General features: G+C 57.2%; 1 protein-coding gene across 1 annotated transcript; it reads left to right on the top strand.

The window, feature by feature from the left end:
• Positions 1-345: 345 nt before the first annotated feature.
• Positions 346-1324, top strand: NFILZ (NFIL3 like basic leucine zipper). The gene has a single exon (XM_036312895.1). The coding sequence runs from the start codon at positions 383-385 to the stop codon at positions 1250-1252; it is 870 nt and encodes a 289-aa protein (XP_036168788.1). The 5' UTR covers positions 346-382; the 3' UTR covers positions 1253-1324.
• Positions 1325-2427: the final 1103 nt, after the last annotated feature.

Here is a 2427-nt window from a genome sequence, read left to right as displayed (position 1 = left end):
CTGGAGCTCAGATTGAACTGTGCTCTTGGTTTGTCTGCTGACCTTCTCAGGGGTAAGAAGTTGGGAAGGAGCCTGCACCCTCCCAAAGGCTACAGTGCCCACTGACCCTCCCTGATGACTGTGGTCGCCTTTCCCAGCCAGTGCCTTCTCTCCAGCAGCCTCATCCACACCTCCATCAGACATCAAATCATCCCAGGAGCTCCCCTTCTCTCAAACACACCCCTCTCTGCCCCCACACTGCTCTCCAGACAAATTCCCATTGCACCTGCACCCCTCCCCCACTGGGAAAGGTGGAGGGCAACTTAGAGGTAAGGATCTTCCAGGTCAGCCTCCTGCTCCAGGCCAAGACCTCTTCCCTGTTCCTCAGATCCCCCAGGCAGCCATGGATCTGAGTCTCTTGGGCCTGCCAGATGCACTCCAAGGTCGCAGCAAGATCCTGCAGGGAGCGCGGGGCAGGGGCCCGGTCTTGCGTCGGCAGCGGGAGTTCCTGCCAGAAGAGAAGAAGGACACGGTTTACTGGGAGAAGCGGCGGAAGAACAACGAAGCGGCCAAGAGATCCCGGGAGAAGCGGCGTCTCAATGACCAGGCCCTGGAGGGCAGGCTGGCCGCAGTGCTCCAGGAGAACGCTCTGCTCAGGGCTGAGCTGAAGGCTCTCAAGCGTCACCTTGGCCTCCTGTCTCCAGCTGGTAGCGCCCGGAGCCTGCCCTTGCAGGCCCTGCTGTGGGCGTCCCCTTGGACGGAACACCCCCTCACTGGGGCTGGACCACTCCCATCTCTGCCTGGCTCCCATGGCTGCGTCTTGAGGCCGTGCTGCCTGGATGCTGGGGTTCCAGGATGCCAGGCCTGCCAAGTGGCTCACAAGTGGACTGGCCTGGCCACTTCCTCCAGGTTCCCCCAGGACCCTGCCCCCGCTGACCCCAAGAGAATGGATGTGGCCTTGCAAGCTGCTGTCCCAGCCACCTTCTTCAGCTGTCACATCCTGGGTGGGCATGGGGGACCCCCACCTGAGCTCTGGCCCTGCTGGGGGCTATGGTCTCCTGTGCAAACTGGTTGCCAGGCTTCGGGGTCCTCAGAGGTGTTACTGACATCCACTGCTGGTCCCATGGGGTTGCCATCCGGAATGGCTGGCTCCACCCCAGGGAGCCATCCCGAGGGTCCTGCTCAGCCCTCCCTGCCCCATAAACTTCGCATCAAGTCCCAAGCCGCTGGCAGAGCACCTGGAGGCTGCAAGGGCGTCCAGGGACCCCTCTGAGGGCTTTCCCTGGGCAGGGCCAGGACTGCAAGGCCGGGGAGAGTGGGGGAGTGTTGGGCTTGAGCATGGGTTATCTGGGGGGATGAATGGCTTGGCCTTGACCCAGCCCCTAGTACTGGGCAAGGCCTGTGAGAAGCAGGGGTGAGGGGATGATTGGGGAGTCTACTTCTCAGTGACCAGGCCTCTAGAAGGAGGGTATGGGGTACTATCTTGGATCATACCATGGCTCCCATCCTGTGTAAAATATGTGCTTTAGGTAATTACTTTTCCTTCCTCCCATCCTTCCTTCCTTCCTTCCTTCCTTCCTTCCTTCCTTCCTTCCTTCCTTCCTCCTTCCCTTCCATCTATCCATTCTTCCATTTGTCTATTTTTCCATTCCTTTATTCATTTAATCGCTCATTTTTGTACTCGTTTGTTTATCATTTGTTCATTGATTCAGTCTCTCATTTATTTACAATTCACTTGTCCCCACATCCACCCACTTATGATCTTTGTGCTCCTCCCTCTGTGCTCAGCATAGTGACAAGTAGGAAGACACCCTCCTGGCTTTGGGGTTCCCGTTCTGAGCGTGGTGATGGTGGTTTGGGGACAAATACACTGAGGACCATGCCAAAGGAGGAAGGAATGTCTCAAGATGTCCCAATTCTCCTATCTTTGTGTTCTCTTGGCGGTTCGCTTGCCACCTACTTTGGGGATCAATTCTCCTACTCCAGTGCCTGCCTCTGTGTCTTGGGTCAGGACTGCGAGTTGCGGGAAGAGGTGGGCAGTGTCTGAGGCGGCCGTTTCCTCTCTCCCCGGCTGCTTACTGCCCAGCACACACACTCCCACTGGGAGGGAGAAGGGACCACTCTTCAGGAAAAGTTCCCCAGGGACCCCGAAGACCCAGAGCTCATCAAAGTCTTATCCCAACTCAGTTTCTCACTCAGGCCCCTCTCTTTAAAACAACGACAACAACCCATATAGTTTTAAAGCTCTTACTAGATTCTGGATAAAAAGAAGACCCAACTCCAATTACGGGCAGAGTTGTGGGAGGTCCTCTAGGCTGATGCCGTGGCTGAGCCCTGAACACCCCGGGTCAGCTGGCTCGCTGGCCTCAGGGGCCCCCTTACCAAGCGCAGGCTGGGATCGTTCTCTGCCTCTGAGGGTTTATCACAATCACAAACGTGTGCAGCCCA

This window comes from Myotis myotis, unplaced genomic scaffold (assembly GCF_014108235.1).
Source record: "Myotis myotis isolate mMyoMyo1 unplaced genomic scaffold, mMyoMyo1.p scaffold_m19_p_6, whole genome shotgun sequence".
Lineage (NCBI taxonomy): Eukaryota > Metazoa > Chordata > Mammalia > Chiroptera > Vespertilionidae > Myotis > Myotis myotis.
The sequence above is the reverse complement of the archived record's forward strand: the minus strand, read 5'-3'. Positions and strand labels throughout refer to the sequence as shown.

Excerpts from the sequence above, each read along its gene's own strand:
- NFILZ (XM_036312895.1), top strand. The coding sequence starts at position 383 with ATGGATCTGAGTCTCTTGGGCCTGCCAGATGCACTCCAAGGTCGCAGC.